Raw genomic sequence first — 15,391 nt, 5'->3', positions numbered from 1 at the left:
TGCCTATATGAAGTTATGGCATGAATGTACAGTATGAGGCTGGTTTCACGGCCGAACACTTTGCTTTGTTGCTTAAGCAAGGCTTTAATAGGCATCGCTGTATCACTCATTTGCCGATGAGCCTAGCTCTACTTATTTTCGTTTATTAAACAAGACATTGTGCAGCAGATCTAATTAATATCGTCTCTTTTTCTTTACCTTCTTGTCAGGATTGACATTGGGAGCAAGGAGCTCGCAAGCGCTGCTGGTCGCTGTGATGTGCGCCGCCTTCTCGGTGGCAAAGTCAGCGTCTCCGGGCTCACGGGGCTCGGCAGCCAACAACGTCGAGCCGCCGGAAAAGGTATGCGCCCTCACGTCCCTCTTCTTGCGTTCTGTAGAGAAAAACTCTTGTCATTCAACGTGGCGTTTCGTCTACATGCACCAGGCACGACAAGTTCATGGGCCATGAAAGGTGCATTAAATACGAACGCCATAAAGACCACATCGTCAAGGTGCAGGCTTGGTGAGACTATAAGCGTGAATATTTTTCGCTGGTGTAGGAACTTAACACTGAGGATCTTTAGTTTAACTGAGGTGTAGTGGCACATAACCGCTTACCATATCGTATATAGGTGCCTACTTCACATGCGTAGTGGCAGTTGCACTACAGCGCATTTCTTGTCTCTATAGGAAGCTTGCATGAAGCGATGCATGCTGAGTAATCCGCCATGATGTTGTCGTTGGCAGCAGACGACGCAGCACGGCGCTGCCACACAGCCTCGTCTACATAGTCGCGTAGTGCGCGCAGGCAATGCTGGCGCGATCGGACAGGCGGAGTTCGGGTTCTTCACGATTTCAACAATACGTTTGCATGAGGGCGAGAATTGGCAAGTGATTCCTCTAGTGACGCCGACACGAATGGCTCGCACCGACCAACACACGCTAGAACGACACCAATCCAGGCAAGTATAGAACTACATACTTGCTAGAACTAGAATCATGAGTGCCGGTGATGTCGACGGGAGGCCATGGGTCCAGACGCATAGTGCAATCAGTCGTTGTCGTGTAGCTAGAAGAATTCCGCGTCGCACTGCAATTGTATTTTTTCATAGCGTGCCCTATTTTTCGGGAACAGCGTAGACGCGTACGGTCTTCAGGAATCTGCTAACAATTGCACGCACGTAAGAGCAGCGCTTGAAAAGCCGCGCGTTGCTCGGTGGATCGTCGAAAATACAAGGCACTTGCTCAATTCACCCTGGCTGTGCTGCCCGCCGTCTGCTGCCAGCGACAACATCATGGCGGATTACCCGGCATGCATCGCTTCATGCAAGCTCCCTATATCTTTCCGGCTTCGCTATCATCGAGGTTTACTTCAGCCTGTGCGTCCTGAAAACAATAAAGTTAAATCATTGCCTTTCCTGTAATCGAGGGAAGAGGTAAGCGTAAAACTGGTTGAATACGGGCCTAGTGCAGAAAGTGCGCTCACCATCTCTCGTTCTGTTTTCACCTTGTCACGCTGTCGAGAAGGGACATCGTAGTAGCTCGCTATACCGCAGTCATGGCGGTGGATGACACCACGAGACCCGTGGTTACATACAACCTCGCCCAGTGAGCGCGTTGCGTAATGGCAACAATTAATGCGACATTGTCGCCTCGCTCGCCAAGATTCATCATAAATTCCCATGCGCTGCTCTGGCTGCAATACAGAGCTTCTCTGGCTTTCTTTTTCACGGGACACATACGCTGCTCTGTTCAGTGGTAGCCCATCTTGGAGGCAATTATAGGCATGACTTAAGAAAACACAAACGCTCCTTTAGCTTTGCTTTCGTATTCTCCTCCTGTTCAACACTGTGTTCGTCATCCCCAGCACCGAAAATGGGTGATAAAAGCGCTTCATGGTTAATTCAAATATACGTGCGGCTATCGTGGCATGTGAATGCTAGTCGCCGGACGTGCTCAAATATTTTATCGCTTTCGTAATTTTCAGTTTGAGGGTCTTTCTCAGTGAAATATGAAAGTCTGAAGCTCCATAGAGCCAATCGAAGAGGATGATGTGCTCAAATATAGTTAACAAGGCACTAAGGAAATGACGTAAAGAAGTATAGTGGGCTGAAAATCGAGCCTGCGTTCTATAAATAATGAAGCACTAGCCTAAAGACATTCAAGAGGAAAGCACGCATAGGCAAAAATCACAGGTACTCGTTTAGCAACGAGCAGGGCACTTTCATTATCGATATGTACAAGCTAATTAACGTAGCCGAGACGTTATTCACAGGTCTCTAAAATATTCAATGTAGCCAGGACGATTGTGAAAGTGGTAGATTGCAGAGCAGTTGGATAATCCGCCAGTTACGAAAGATGAAGTGAATAATGCCCCAGAAAGAGGGCCAAGGGGGAAATAATTAAGATGCTGAGGACCAGGAAACCACAGATCTCCAGAAAGACGGTGAAGAAGTCGTGTTAAAAAAAAAAAAAGAAAAACCACCTAGTATACGCATTGCCTCATGCCCTCGAGCGTACCGGGGTCTGGTAAGAGCACTAACATTATATGAATCTCAATAAATGATGCATGCACAATTAATGGCTAACCAGGGACCAAGCAGGATTCCTTAACGGCTACTTAATAATTGGTCATGTTCACGCTATCAGCCAGGGGACAGAGAAATTCGCAGAATTTTTTTCAACCCCATTATGAACGTTCAATGATTATGACAAAACATTCGACACAGTATTATCAGTCACAGGCATTACGAAACCATTGTGTAGAATAGCCTCAGTAAAACTACTCGGAAGGTATCCTTGGAGACTGCACAGCAACAATTGTCTTCTGCAGACGCATCCAAGGCATAGCGAGCGGTGTTTGCTGAAGGTGTACATTATGTAGAAATAAAAAAAAAGCATGGTGCATCTCAGACGTGTTTTTTTATTTTTTGAAACACTACGGTGTTCTTCTGTTCGCTGATTTTCAAAGCCTTTCCCAGGGAAGTAATTTTAAAGAAATGTCACATTTTCAAATAACCGTTGTTGGTAGAGCCTTTGCTAAAGACGTTTTTGTAAAATGGGTGTCACTATATATGCTTAGGATATGTCACGTAATGACAATTGTCTGCGTGTGTGTGCGTTGTTTGTGCCTGCCAGTCAAGCTGTCTTCCTAAAAATAAATCTCCAGTGTTGCTAAAGGTACCTTATCGCGTAACAGGGACGGCAGAAAGTATAGCGGATGGATGACGTTTGGAAGACTGCTATTTAGGATTGCCGCCACGGATTTATTTGAGACATAGCAGCATGGCCGTAACAAATCTGATATGGCGCGTTAGAATAACTATATATATCGACACTAGTTTTATGTTTCTCTAAAATTAGAGCGAGAAAAACAATGAACTTCACCATGCCTACTAACGCTTTTTTGTTCCGTTGAAGCCGCCCATGCCCTAAATACGAAATAATGATGCAAGCCCATCTTCACGACTTGCTCCTCGAATCTATGGGGTTACGTCACCTCTACAGGCTAATGAATGTTGACGTTATAAATTTTCCCAGGAAAAACATAAGGCCCTATCATGATTAGCATTTTTGTTTTGCTGTTCTCCGTGTGAAGATGTTCAACGCAGTGTTAAATAGAACTAAGTAACCACTCGTCACCAACTCATTAAAGTTGCTTAATTTCTAAACTCACTTTGTTTATATATGACCTCATCGTCACGTCGGGAGCAGTCATCACATATCGAGAGTATTTCTTGATGTGCTGTCAATCAAGTGCACAACCATTTAAATATTGGTCACCTTGCAATTCAGGTGCATATTGCAAGGTATGGAGTCCTATCTCCTTTTGGTTGAATCAGTTTAATTGCGACGCGGACGTGCCTAATTTTATTGTTTTTGCTTCATTTTAGCTGGTAAGCTTTGAACCAGCATGAAGCGGAAGCTACGAGATGCAGAGCAGGAAAACTGGTGCATAAAATATTAATATTTCATGCACTAGTTTTCACGTTAGTGCTTTAATGTCTTACTCTGACCTATAAGTCCGGCGTAATGTTAGTGCTGGGTTGCCCTGCCCTTTATTGCCACGAAGGCAAGCGGTGTGCCCAAATTCCTTAATAAAACTGCTTGAACGATCGAATCCGGCACGTAATAACTGAAAGGCGTTGCCTGGTAAGACCGCAGATGCGGTTTAAGCTACGTCATTATTGCACCGAGTTCCGCAGAAATAACGCTTGCGTCTAGGATGCGTAAATAAAGTCAACAGTAGGGCACGAATTTGATGTTATCACGGCGCTCTTTATAAAGGAACAAGCGCCTAGTTAAGGGTGTTTTGCGGATAGAGTAAAAACTAGATTTCTGATTACTTGAGGCTTCTTATTACCTAAAAATGGCCACGGCGCAATACGATTTCGGCATAAGCTGAAACGAGAACATAAGCTAAATGAAGCCTCAAACGTATCAACGTGTACTTCGGCTACGCTCAAGTAGGCTTGCTATGGTCCCGGCATAAATAGTTCGCTAGTTCCGCAGCTAGATGCCTTTAAAGAGCAGATACATCAGTATTGGAAGAGCCCTTCATTTCTATTTCATTTCCATAAGCCTATGGGCCGTAGTAATGCCCGGCTGCTGCCTGATGGATTTCTTCGCCTTAGTCGACACTCCCCAGCGGTCTTCTCTATCGATTTTCAATCCGACATCTATTACATGGCCCTTTTTTTCAGAACGAGGCTGGGTGGGAATTGACAACGTCCGAACGAATGTGCGAGAAATGAATTTGCTCGCTTGCGAAGAGCATTACCACACGCCGTGGTACTGATCATTATGAGCATGAGATCAATAGTATAAATAGTGAAATTATTCTCAACTACGTCCTCTCTTTTGGCTTAAAAAAGAAAACTCGTAACGCAACAATATTTGCATGCTAAAATACGACGGGCCACCAACGAGTCATTGCATAAAGGATGCCATTGTGCATCGCTGTTCGCAATGATAGAAAAGAGATTAAATTTTATTTACGTGCCGAAAGGGCCACCTAACTTTAGGGATATGCCACCTTGGCAATGCAAATAAAGTAATACAAAAATGCAATACTGGAATGAACTCGTAATGAATAATGGTATCAGGCAACATGAAATGAAAATGAAATGAAATGGTGCGATAATAAAGGTAAGGAGACGCGACGGACATGAATTCTACGCCAAGAAAAAAGGCCAGTAGCACATTGAGTGAGTGAAAAACGTTTATTTCCTGACGTGGAACAGTCGCCAGCAAAAATTTACTAGTCGCCTGTACCCGCGAATAAATGTATTGTAGCGTAGGTTCGTGGCCCACTCATCGGCTGTAGATAGTAGCCGAGAGAAGATGCGCACGCCCACCCTCCCCTAATATATAATAGTTTTTTATCTAAACTTTATCGTTTTCCCTAATTCCCTTCCCCACGTCCTCATAGTGTCGAGTAGCAGGCTAGGGCCACGTTTTCGCTGGTCAACCAACCTGCCTTTCTAGCCATTGAAATTTATTTCGTTTTCTTGCACTATATGTTACTTCTCGCTCAGGTTTGACGCGGCAACAGTATATTGAAGCAATGTTTCCGCGCACTTCCATTTCCCATAAACCTTCGCTGCGGTTCTTTTTAACAAAGTAATAAACAAACACACAAAACAACCAGACGTGTAAACAAAAAAAGCAAAATAATCGAGAAACGGGAATACTGCGGCTCTGTACAAGGGCAAGCAATGTGAGCAATGTGTGACACGCTTAATTATAGTGGATGGCAACTATGCATGCAACAGAAAGAGTGTTTTCGTTGCACACCGGCAAGGCTGGGCGTTTCTGCAACATAGACTCCGAAATGCTCAAATGTGAATTGTAATCTTCTCAAAGAAAAAAAAAAACTTGCATGATAAAAAGATAAAGGTGCTAAATATTTCTGTTGCGCAGCGACCCAGTGGTTTTTATATCTGACGAAAACGCATACTTTACGACGTCTTTCTGCATAACTTCTATATTGCATCTACTTCTACTGCAAAAAAAAAAGGAAACACCGGTGGACGCCTGCATACAAAATCCATCTCGAGAAACCTTAATTTCTACCTAGTGTGCAAGGAGATCCCAACTTCATTTGTGGAAATAAAAACAGAAAATGAACCCATCTCTGTCTTTCAAGCCAGATCAATAGGACGAGATACAACTCTGCGTGTTGTTCATAATTTGTATCACCTTTGAAAGCTTTAATTGTGGAGCTTCATCTTGTGATCCCCTGAGACGCGCAATGCTCCTGTCCTTATTGCACGACCAACATTAAGGGCACGAGTAGTGAGTACGCACGAATGTTGTTGAATCTATTTTGAGACGGCTGCATGTCTTACCACATCGGACGAGAAGCATTTATCTAAAGTAAACCTCCGCACAGAGTCGTGCTTATTCTAAGGTCGCTGCATGTTCCGAAGACAAACAGCACAGCTGAAGGCATAGAAATACACGATGCTGTTCAACCAGTGGTATAACAAGTCAGGGCATTCTACAACGCTGAAGCGTGGCTGGGCAGAAACAGGTGATAAAGAGCACCGCTGCGTCACTTTCAGGTTCTACCTCCGCAGCTCCTAAAGCACAGATAGTGGTCCGAAACAGCAGCTCTGTATAAGCGCAGAAAACACATGAAAACGGAACCTGAAAGGAAAAGCATCAAGATGGCGGTGTGTTCCGAGTGCAATCTCCCTCTTTTATCGCCCTACTACATGTCTAACATGGGCCGAGAGCTAGGCTTCTGGGTCGGAGTTAGACCGTGACGCGATGGGGATCGCAAGGCGTCGGTTTGAGTGAGAGCACTTACCGAAACGAATCTAGGACCCTGGAAGGTTCCCCGCACTGACGACGCAATGGCCGCAACACGGTGCACCTCTTGCACAAGGCATCCACATGACTTCCACTATGCCGGTCAAAGCAGACCGTCTGTACTTTACCATAACGTGTGTGCTGGAGAACGGAATACCCCAACACAGACGAGTGTTTCATGCAGGTAAATAAAAGCGTGCACTCTACGAGAAATTAAGTTCGAATGAGAGATGTTGGTGCTTGCAGCGTGTTTGACTGTTCCTAATGTACTGCATCACCGTCAGCGGATATCTTCTTCATCCTGACATCATCCATGGGCTAACCATCTATTTCTGTTTCGCTCTTACTTATCTCAGAATAATTTACGGTGACTTCTCCTTTCCACGGCCACGTGTCCAAGCCAGTTAATGCCGGCTGTTTGTTTCTTTCTACGCGTACACCTTCTGTGAAAAATAAGAGAGAAACACGGAGCCCAAGGCGGATTTCCTCCGAGCCGCACTTTGGAGATCGTAATGGTTCAGCAGTGTTGTAAATCTCCTGGTGTTAAAAAGAGAATAATTGGCCCTGACTTCTCCAATGGGAGTTGCGCGAATGTTGCTACACAATTTCGGCGTTAACGTGTGCTGATCCCCAAACTTTTGTCTACATTTCAACGCCATCGCGTAAGTCCCCTCACAGTGAAGCTCTGCATTTTGGTAAGATTGTGAAAATAAAGGCTTCACAAACGAGGGTGTGCCTGTTCGCTTCCTTACCCGTTGTTTCAAAAGTGTCTTGGTATAATAAAGCAGTTTCTACCCAGAATGCAAGAGAATAAAGTTGTGGGCCTGGCATAATTCTCATTCGGAGGCGGCATTTTTTCAAGCGTTGGGTAGCGTGCTAACGTTTGCAGCGGTAAGTGCTGTCAGACACTGAAAAATAGGGGGCTTTTTAAATGGAGATATACCGTGGAGACCTGCCTAAGCGGAACGAAGTGTACAGTGCCTGATAAATTATCTGGCAGTCAATGATGCATTGAAGCCAGCTGTGGCATCCCCTGCATGACACAACGGCTCTCAGTTGCGGCCGGTGATATCACATGCATACCTTATCTTATATCGGACTTAATGAGACATCTTAGTAAGGTGCTAAATTACGGCCACGAAGTAAGACGACATAAGCCGACTGTAACGCCTCGCGACACGCCGATAATATGGCGCAGCAATCACAGGTTCATCGTTCTCCAGCGGTCTCTCCCTCCAGTGTTCTTCTCCAGCATATAGCGCCTTTGTACACGCTTTCTATAGTTCACTACCCCTCCTCGCATATACGATTAGGCCAACACAGTGTTTACTGACGTTGCTTGCGGAAATAAATGCAGTGGTGATAAAGGTAGATTCATACTACTGACCATCGATCCTTGCATGCCCGCGCACCAGATGTCACGTGACTTTCCATTTCATCTCCTTGAGTTTGGCCTCTGAAACGCAATTGTTGGTGAACATATATATCATGGCAAAATACTACATGCATGCTTAATTGCCACCCGCAAAGACGAAGTACGGAGTATAGGAAATGAATCGAATTGGACAGGAACGCGGTGTTTCCTTCTAAGCGCGCTATGTGGGCCGGCCGCGCCCACAAAGTTGGCCTTCTGCAAGGGCCAACTTTATGCGACGCGACGATAGCTCCACGGTCTAATAGTCCGTCGTGGGTGAGGGAAATATCAAGCTGAGCAAGACACACTAAAAATGTCGATTTTGCTTGTACAGAATGTTCGCTGCGTTGCTGAGAAAACTAAATGGTTATCTCCCGAAACCCGTCCACATGGAAAGCGATTTCTATGACGCTTTCGTAATAGAGCTCTCCGGCCAGGGCCGCAACCGAAACTAACCTGTCGGCCCAGCAGTCATGGGCAGTATCGAAGATACATGTGTCTTCGATACTATCTTTAGGTACATTTTGTGTATCGGTATTAAGTATCAAGTGCGGAGAAGGAAAGTATCGGAGTATAGGTATCGAAAATACATTTTATTGTATTGTGTATTTTAACGATATTCGATACTAAAGAAAATTGCAAATATTGAAGCCGCTGTGAAACTTTCGGTTGACAGCGCTAACTCAGGTGGTAGTACAAGTACAGAAACAGCTCAGCTTGTAGTACAGCCTGAGTTCCCTTCTGCTCTGAGTTCCCTCCAAATGCCTCGTCACCTCAGCATCAACGACATTTCCTGATTCCCTTCCTTTAAGACTAAAGGAGCCAAAGTCGATGCTCAAGAGGTTCCTAACTTTGTGAGCATTACGTGCATACCACAAAGCCGCTATGCCGTTAACAGGCACACAGAAAGAAAGGAACAAAGTGAAAACGCAAGGAAGGCGAACACGCAGGAAGGACTATACGCCTTGCTGTACCCCTAGCCGCTATCACACCATTTGCCCCCCCCCCCCCCCCCCCCAATTGGCCGCTTCTGCGGCACCCGATTCTTGTCAAGCACCGTGCTCAGTGTACTGTTGAACGCAGTAAATTATGCCCCGCCCTTTTCCAAACCTAGGCCTGCGCGTGTCGCCTCTGCATGGCGGCAAGAACACGAGCTTTTAAGACATCATTCGGTCACGATGCTGTCGGCTAACCCCCGTTCTTACAGCGTTTGATTGAAAACAAATTCATTCTTTGTAATTCCGCACTAGACTTACACTAGACTTTGTTCCTTGAAAACCTATTACATCTAACATTTTACGAAGTACACAATATCAAAATTATGAATGAAATTTTCCAGCAGATAAGTTAGAATAAAAAATTATGCGTTGTCAAATTACTTTTCTTTGCCAAAATTCTTTCAGCAGACCTTCAGTGAAACTTGTAAACACATATCTGTGTACTAAAAGAAAAAAAACGTTCACATTTTTTAAAATAAAAATGAGAATTGATTGACACCACATTAGCCACTCTGCAAAAATATACTTCTAAAGTATAATATATCTCTTGAGAAATAACCAGCCGTATCTCAAGCGACGCTATTAAAACTTGAGTTACCTATAGCTGCCTTAAGGGTCTTTGAGTCGACGCGACTGCTATTCACTCTTATCCGCTGATAAACGTCATCTTCGTACAATATAACACTGTGGCGTGCTCGTGTGCGTATGTAGAGAGGCTTTCTCATTTGCGTCATTTTAGTACGCCCAAATCGCGCTCTTTCTGGACTAATGAAAACGTTCAGCCATTTTATTTTTGTGTCTCTCATAGCTTTAGTCGCTTTGGTACGTTAAACTCCACGAACCGAAACAAACCATTTTATATTTTTTGTTTTCCTTCTAGCTTTGAACAATAAGTTTGAAAGTTCGTTGTCACACTAATGGCAAAATAATTGCCGAGATCTCTAAACGCACAAGGTTGCACCTTTACACAGGGAAAAAGCAGGAGCCATCGGGTAACATGCAGTATGAAATGAAAATCAAGAGAAGAAGTTAGAGATGTATTTTTATATATAGCCAGATGCCCACTGGTTGGTTTGTATGACGAGCATTACTTTAAAGAATTTGTTCAGTAGGCTGCTTGTGTAAGTGATCACTTCATTGTAGCCATGGCTTCAATTCAATGTGAAGTCCTTACAAGGCCAGCTGACAAAGAGAGGAGCTTTAATAGCTCCGTGTTGTCGGATTCGTTTTTAAGCCCTTTCTGAAAAACTACGCTATAGGAATGCACTAAAGATTGCAGACAGCACGGTACAATTTTCTAAAGTCGCAGCTTTATTATGTTGCGATTTCAGTGATGTATCGTAGTATCGACGATACAGTGCAGAGCATCTGTATCAATAATCCATTTCGATTCTGTATAGTGTATCGGTATCGGAAATACATATTTTCTGGGTATCGAGTGCCGGTATCGAAGATACTTTTTTGAAGTACCTTGCCCAGCTCTGCGGCCCAGTGACGGGTTAGTTTTGGTCGGGCCGACTCGCGGAAGTGGGATGTCACGCGGAGTTTTGGTCCAAGGCACTCGTCCGTTCCCTTGTATGAATGAACGGTTCGTGAGCTAGAATAGCAGGAGTCAACCCAGGGTGGACCGACGACGAGAAACTTTTAAAACCGGCTTATTTACACGGTAGGAGTGGAAATAGGAGCACGCGCTTCAATAAGCTGCATGCGGCCCAGGAAATTACTTCGCCTCTTATGGGGAAAAGTCCAACATTTTTAAATATCGCGTGACACTGTTCGCTGCCACACGAAGCCCCGCTACTTCACACGCTGACACGTCTGGGTATAGCATGGGAGAGATTGCACGCCTGCGACCTTGCTGACCACATGACTTGCGACGCATCCCTGGTATTTCCGTGGTTTGTCCGGCTCCGATGAGTTGACTTCTGCTGTGCAGAAGCCAGAGTTTGCGAATAGGTTCTGCGGGCCTTTAGTGAGTAACAATTGTCGTTGTACACCGAGGTTCTTGCGAACAGTCAACGGCACAGTACCGCATCGCCCCGGGTCGTCTAAAAGCGTCAATACGTATTTCGGCTCTAAAGCACTTCTTAAATCTGCCGAAAAGGCGAGAAACACCCCTGGGGACAGGTGGTTTGAAGGAATAAGTATGTTAAAAGATTTCTTTGCGAGCTTAAAAAGGCAGATTTGTTTAAAAGCGTGTCACAATGTGCGCTAAAAAGCAGCAAACTCCAAGGGATAAAGGATCAATTACCTCCATTGTGCTAATACCGAAAAAAAAAAAAGGTATGATCAAAAGGGGGATTCTAACTGCTATTATATTCCTTCTAAAATACAATGCTCTCCGACTGCTCCAAAGTAACGACGATGGGCACTGCTAATTTTGTTCTCTTCCGTTCACATCAGAATTCCATTTACCGCTCTGTGGCAGACTTGACATCCTGCAGTGTACCGTTTACAATTTTGATAGAGTAAACAAAAATAACAGTAAAAAAAAAGGCTTTTGTGGCTCTGGAGACAATTCGACGTTGAGTACGACGGGTGGATGCCTTAGTCAAGGGCTGTAGTGACCGCGGCTGCTGACCATACCAGGCCGACCTAAAACTCTATGATACGAATATATATAATTAAGTTCCTCGCCATTCTGTGTGCGTAGGACTTCTTGTGGGATAGCATTACGCTCATGACAGTTGGCAAGACTGCGACGCTGATACGGAGAAAGGTTTTCAGTGGGTCTTAAATAGTTTCAAGGTTTTAAGTGGCCCGACAGATCAAAAACCCTGTTGCTGGGAAGGATTTGTTTTTTACACTTCTGACTTTTTGCTTACATTGGGACCATTTTCTTCCGCTTAACGAGCACTGTATGGTGTCCTGGTGCAGGTTGTGAACCCCGGCGAGAGCCTGAGCATTCCGTGCTTCCTGGAGACACCCGGCGGCAGTGTGCAGTGGATGCGCAACGGGCACCCCGTGGTGCTGGACGTGGGAGGCGCCGGTGGCGCCAGCCGACGCCAGTGGAACATCTCTCGCGATGGCACCGCGGCGCTCACCATCACTCAGGTGACGCGCGCCGACGACGGACTCTGGGAATGCCGAGAGTTCGCTGACGACGACTCTGTGCGCCGGGTAACCAAGGTGCTCAAGCTGGTCGTCACCGGTGAGTGCTCATGGCACAAACTTGGAGGAAACATCACGATATTTACATCATTGCAACGCGATTTCTTGAACCACTTTACTGACAAGGCACTTCGCGGTACATTGAAACCAGGCTTCGATTATAGCGCGAAGTTTCTTTTTGTTTTTTGTTTTTTTTTTTTTTGTCTTCCAGCCAAATTTCGTCCCAGAGAGCTATTCCTTGCCTCTTTCCTAGAACACTTTCCATTACAAAAACAAGACAAAAGCAATACAAAAACAACAGCAAAAGCAGAAGCATGATCGAACGATCGTGAAATAACCGGCGAACCCAGCGTCTTGCTTGTCCGGAGCTGTCTCTGCCATTTGAAGGGCCCGAAGAAGCCAGGTTGTTTATTGCTTCCGTAGTCTCAAGAATCGACGCCAGCAGCTTGTGCTCACTGCTAAGTAACGCTCAAGCCACGGTGGCTCACGCCACGGACCCGTCCGCCTATCTCCCCAATCCCAATCCTCCCTTGCGCCGTGGTGACGAGTGTAGCCAGGCAGCCCTAGCCGACGCAACAGGGAGTGCCACTGCGCCGCGCTCCCAACTAGTTTTCAACTCAGGCCTTCTTCGGTACTGCCTTGACGCCTTGTATCATGCTGCTTGAAGTACGGTTGCCGTGGGATAACCGCACTAAGTCACTCTGCTACATACGAGGTCTCAGACACACTGTTCTGCTCAATTCTGTTACCTTTTGCCGACCCGTTACGCTGGCTTCGGCTTGCAGCACGTCGTTCCTGCTTTCGCGGCACTTTGCTTTGTTGCCTATTGAAGGAGTAGTGGCGCACTTTAGTAAAAGTAATTTCAAAAGGAATGAATTACTTTTGCTGCGAAACTATTACCAAAAGTAATTCATTACATTACTAAATTACCAGACCGAAAAAGTAATTCGTTACATCAGAAATTACCAAAAATGGTTATAAATTGCAGTAATTTCATTACTGTAATTCAATTACTGCCATGTCTGCTCCAGATGTACGCGCGAATAATAAATAGTGAAACGATATCGTGCGGGCAGCTTGTGAGATGCCACGTCACGCTTGCGTGTGACGTTCGCTGCACTAGTTGGATGGGTTGACTGTAGCGAGGTGCGCAATGAATAAAAAAAAAAAAAAGAAATTACGTTATAAAGGTATGATGAAAGGTAGGCACGTGAAATTTAGCGGTGACATGGGAGGAATATATTGTAACTGGGATTTCAGGGCAGAGAGGCTAGAGGGCTTTTCCAAGTGGCAAACTGACAATGTCAACCAAAAAAAGCAGAAGCCTTCTCCGGTTTCTGCAAGAAAACTGTTGACACGATTGCTTATGTATGCCTTGTGGCACGCTTGCCAAAAAAAAAAAAAAATCCGATTAAGAGTATGAACCAATTGGCAAGACTCTTAATAATTCAAGGGCTATGATTTGTGTGGATCGAAGATAGCGCCGGCATATTCAAGCTTTGGTCGTACACGGACTTATAAGCAAGAAGTTTTACTAAGAAAGATACCGCGGACTGGTAATGCGGAGGTATCCAGCAGGTTTTCTAGGAGAATTAATTGTATGCTTTTCGGGTCAAGGCTATTATAAATGAATGGTGCGGTGAATACAAAGGTACTACTAGCAGGAGCACCTATAATAACATTATAATCAATATATAAATTACGTAGTAGTAAGTTCCGAGGAGCTAATCTATTCTAGCATTGGACTGTAGAACTCCGTCCGGAAAGCCGACCAGGCAACAATACACAGGAAACAATTATGTACACTGGGGAAATAGAACAGCTCTGATGTAGAACCTATTTAATCTCCCTCGTCAACAGTAATCAGTTGCCAGTGAAAAGTCTGATACAGGGAAGTGAATTACAGGATATACGCATCAGAAAAATAAAACACAAACAAGGAGGTATGTTGAAGAGCGTAGCGCTCAAAACCACGGACAACACGAAAACTAAAACTTCAGTAAGAAGCACAGCAACAAATTTGTTGACTTTATAGAAGAAGCTCTTTGTTCCCTGCCTCTGCTTGGGCTAAATTTATGTAGGTCAAACAAAATGCTTGAAATGGAATCTGTTCGAACACTGTGTACAATGCAAACCATGTGTATGCACTCCTGACTAATGAATGTCGAGTAATTAACAAAGATAGGGAAGGGCTAACACGGGAGATCATGGAGGCAAGATAGTGAGCATTCCCTCATATATTTATAATGTGTGGCCCAAAGTGACTTGCTGTGTGATAGGCTTTGCGGGATATTTTATAATGCGTTCACAGTGTATAAAAATGTGTGCGCGCATTAAATACAGCACCAGTCCAAAGTTACAGCAATTTGTGTCTCCTTCGTGCTGTCTGTGTTTTTGAGTGATACAGCCATCACAAATAGCCTACTCGCCCAATCAGCTAACCTATGCGGTATGCGAAGTAAGCTTCTCAGGATTCGATAGAGGTTGCCTGGTAAGTGAAAAAAAAAAAAGGAATATGGACATTCGCGCAGCAGCGCACGTTACCATGCCGGAGAGAAAAGAGAGGTAGCGATAAATAAAAATTTTGATGCAGTTGGGGCTAGAAAACATGCTTTATTTTGAAATATATCTTCAGAAGTACCACAGTGCTACTATAGTAGAACGAAAAACGCTTGCAAAAATAATATGAAAGATGTTGAAACAAATATTCAGATTGTACGTTACACTATTGCGTATAATTTCAAAATGTGATAAACTGATAAGCTAATAAGCACTTGTGTGCAACATCTTTCTGCTTCCACAAGAATGGGTACAATGCTTCTCCAGAGGTGCAGGAAGAAAGTAACACTCCGGGGTCAGTCAACATTCTAACATTAAGTAGCTCTGTCATGTATTTTACTGAACGCACAGCTCGGTCATATATTTTGCTGAACGCATATATTCGAGTGCGGGGCAGGAACACGTAGAAAACTCTATAAATTTTGATGCTTCCCTCGCTGTATAGTCTCTCAGCTAATTTTATACTTGTTGCAATGCTCACTTTGAATGCAGCGACGGAATGATGCAGCGCTGG

At 44.6% G+C, this 15,391-nt stretch overlaps 1 protein-coding gene across 1 annotated transcript in view; it reads left to right on the top strand.

Moving 5' to 3' along the window:
- The first annotated feature begins 241 nt into the window (after nucleotides 1-241).
- Nucleotides 242-15,391, top strand: part of LOC146186244 (kin of IRRE-like protein 2) — a 41,488-nt gene continuing 26,338 nt past the window's right edge. The window contains exons 1-2 of the mRNA XM_084605645.1: nucleotides 242-340; nucleotides 12,085-12,358. Coding sequence (XP_084461771.1) covers nucleotides 257-340; nucleotides 12,085-12,358 — 358 coding nt within the window. The 5' untranslated portion in view covers nucleotides 242-256. The remainder of the gene's footprint in view (nucleotides 341-12,084; nucleotides 12,359-15,391) is intronic.

The sequence above is a fragment of the Amblyomma maculatum genome, chromosome 6 (genome assembly GCF_055883805.1).
Source record: "Amblyomma maculatum isolate TAMU_Amacu chromosome 6, ASM5588380v1, whole genome shotgun sequence".
Lineage (NCBI taxonomy): Eukaryota > Metazoa > Arthropoda > Arachnida > Ixodida > Ixodidae > Amblyomma > Amblyomma maculatum.
The sequence above is the reverse complement of the archived record's forward strand: the minus strand, read 5'-3'. Positions and strand labels throughout refer to the sequence as shown.